Source organism: Mesitornis unicolor, unplaced genomic scaffold (assembly GCF_000695765.1).
Source record: "Mesitornis unicolor isolate BGI_N332 unplaced genomic scaffold, ASM69576v1 scaffold4758, whole genome shotgun sequence".
In the NCBI taxonomy this organism is placed as follows: Eukaryota; Metazoa; Chordata; class Aves; order Mesitornithiformes; family Mesitornithidae; genus Mesitornis; species Mesitornis unicolor.
In genome coordinates, this window is record NW_010199680.1 from 127,892 (window position 1) to 129,770 (window position 1,879).

Sequence of the window (1,879 nt, forward strand, 5' to 3'; positions counted from 1 at the left end):
GAAAAGCAATATATAATACAGTAATGACTGTGAATAAACCCAGTCATTAATGTCCTTGTCCCAAAATAGAAATACGTACTATTAAATTAAAAGGCAGTAAATGTAAACAAATAAAATTGAATACTTTCTAAATCAGCATTTCATCAACTTGTTCAGCCTGTAATACTTTCAAAATGTTATGGAAGTTGAAAGATTAACTATTTTTATACTTGGGATGCTTACTTGTTAACATAGGCAGGTTCTAAGCTGCAAGCAGCTCATTGAAGGGGTGCATGTTAGAAAAGGGATGTGATCAGGGTGCAGAACAAGATACTTTTCCTTCCTAGTATTTGATAGAATCTTCTCAATTTCATCTCCCTGTGGATTTAGGCTTCCTTCCTTTAATTTGAAAACCTGTCATATATTCTATATCACACGCTCTGATGAGTTCAATGTTTGCATAGGTCCTGAAGCTGCATGGTGACGTGATGTACAGGAAAACCCTGATTACCAACGATGGCACCTCTCTGGGAGCTGGCACGCCAATTGGTTTGACGGTTGATCCAGCAAGAGGGTAAATTTACAAAATTGCTCTTGTATTTGCACATGAGTATAATCTCCATGTTTGTTTGTTTTTATTTTATTTTAGGGTCTTCAGCTGCCATCCTGGATTTGATGTGATTTTGTTTTTTTCATACTTGTGCAGAATTTATTTACTCTTTTTAAACACTAGAAAATAATTGCCTGGCTTCATAAATTGTTGCATAGATGTCAATTCTCCTTAATTTACCATATACTTATATGGTAAAGTTTTTTTTAATCAAAACAGATCTCAGAATATTATGATTGTGAAAAAAAATCTCTGAAAAATGAGAAGCCAGATGGAAGAGATCTTTAAAATCTTTATAATGTCTCGTGATGTCTGACTTGAGACCTCTCTAGAGTAGAAAAACACACTTAGAATAGCACTAAATGTGATTTTACTGCTCTCTCCCAATAAGAGCTGTAATTTGCTTTTTTCCAACAGAGTATTCAGATTTGCAGTATGATGCTTTTTTTTTTCCCCTCACAGTGTTTTATAGGACCATATTAGTAATGAGACGGGTCTGCTGGTGACTTGGCAGGCTTTCAGATGTTGATGCCTGACTTCTTGTCAGGCTGCCATGTGCCTTTGGTGTCCTTCAGCAAGTGAGGCCAGAGCAGTGCACATATTCCCTAGAGCCAGATAGTGGAATTCTGTTTCGTATGTATTTTTTTAACTTGTAGTTTTAATTCCAAGTTGGAACCAAGCACTGCTGAAACCTTGCAGCCATCTGCAAAACAGAATTCTTATTCTCCTACTTTCTTGTTATAGTCCTAATACTCGACTGGGTTTACCTACTGACAGTCATGTGGGATAATACAGGGGAGGATATGGATTTCTAAAAATTATTCTGGTTCAAAGTGATCTCTGTTCAGCATATGCTGAAGTTTTTGGCTGAAGGAGGAGATGGATTTAAGCATATGCTGAAGTGACTCTGGTCCATTGATCTCTTACCAGCTTTGCTAACAGATGGGATTATGTGTGTTACAGGAAGGTGTACTGGACAGACCATGGGACTGACAGTGGAGTCCCAGCAAAGGTGGCCAGTGCAAACATGGATGGATCAGGCATACAAACCCTCTTCACTGGGAACCTTGACCATGTAGAGTTCATTGCCATTGATATAAAGGAACAGAAATTGTACTGGGCTGTCACAAGCACAGGAGTGGTAGGAGATATTTTTTTAATAATTGCTTTTTCACCTATTAATCTGTCTCTGTGCCTGTGATTCACATGAGTAATTCAGTTACTTTAATTTACTCTTGTAACTGGGAGTTGCAGGACTGAGGCTGAATCAATGGGCTGGGGCCAACTGTA

General features: G+C 37.9%; 1 protein-coding gene across 1 annotated transcript in view; it reads left to right on the plus strand.

The window, feature by feature from the left end:
• Nucleotides 1-1,730, plus strand: part of LOC104544601 (low-density lipoprotein receptor-related protein 2-like) — a gene marked incomplete at its 3' end in the record, with an annotated part of 68,642 nt that extends 66,912 nt beyond the window's left edge. Inside the window, exons 35-36 of the mRNA XM_010189520.1 lie at nt 444-553; nt 1,553-1,730. Coding sequence (XP_010187822.1) covers nt 444-553; nt 1,553-1,730 — 288 coding nt within the window. The remainder of the gene's footprint in view (nt 1-443; nt 554-1,552) is intronic.
• Between the last annotated feature and the right edge of the window lie 149 nt (nt 1,731-1,879).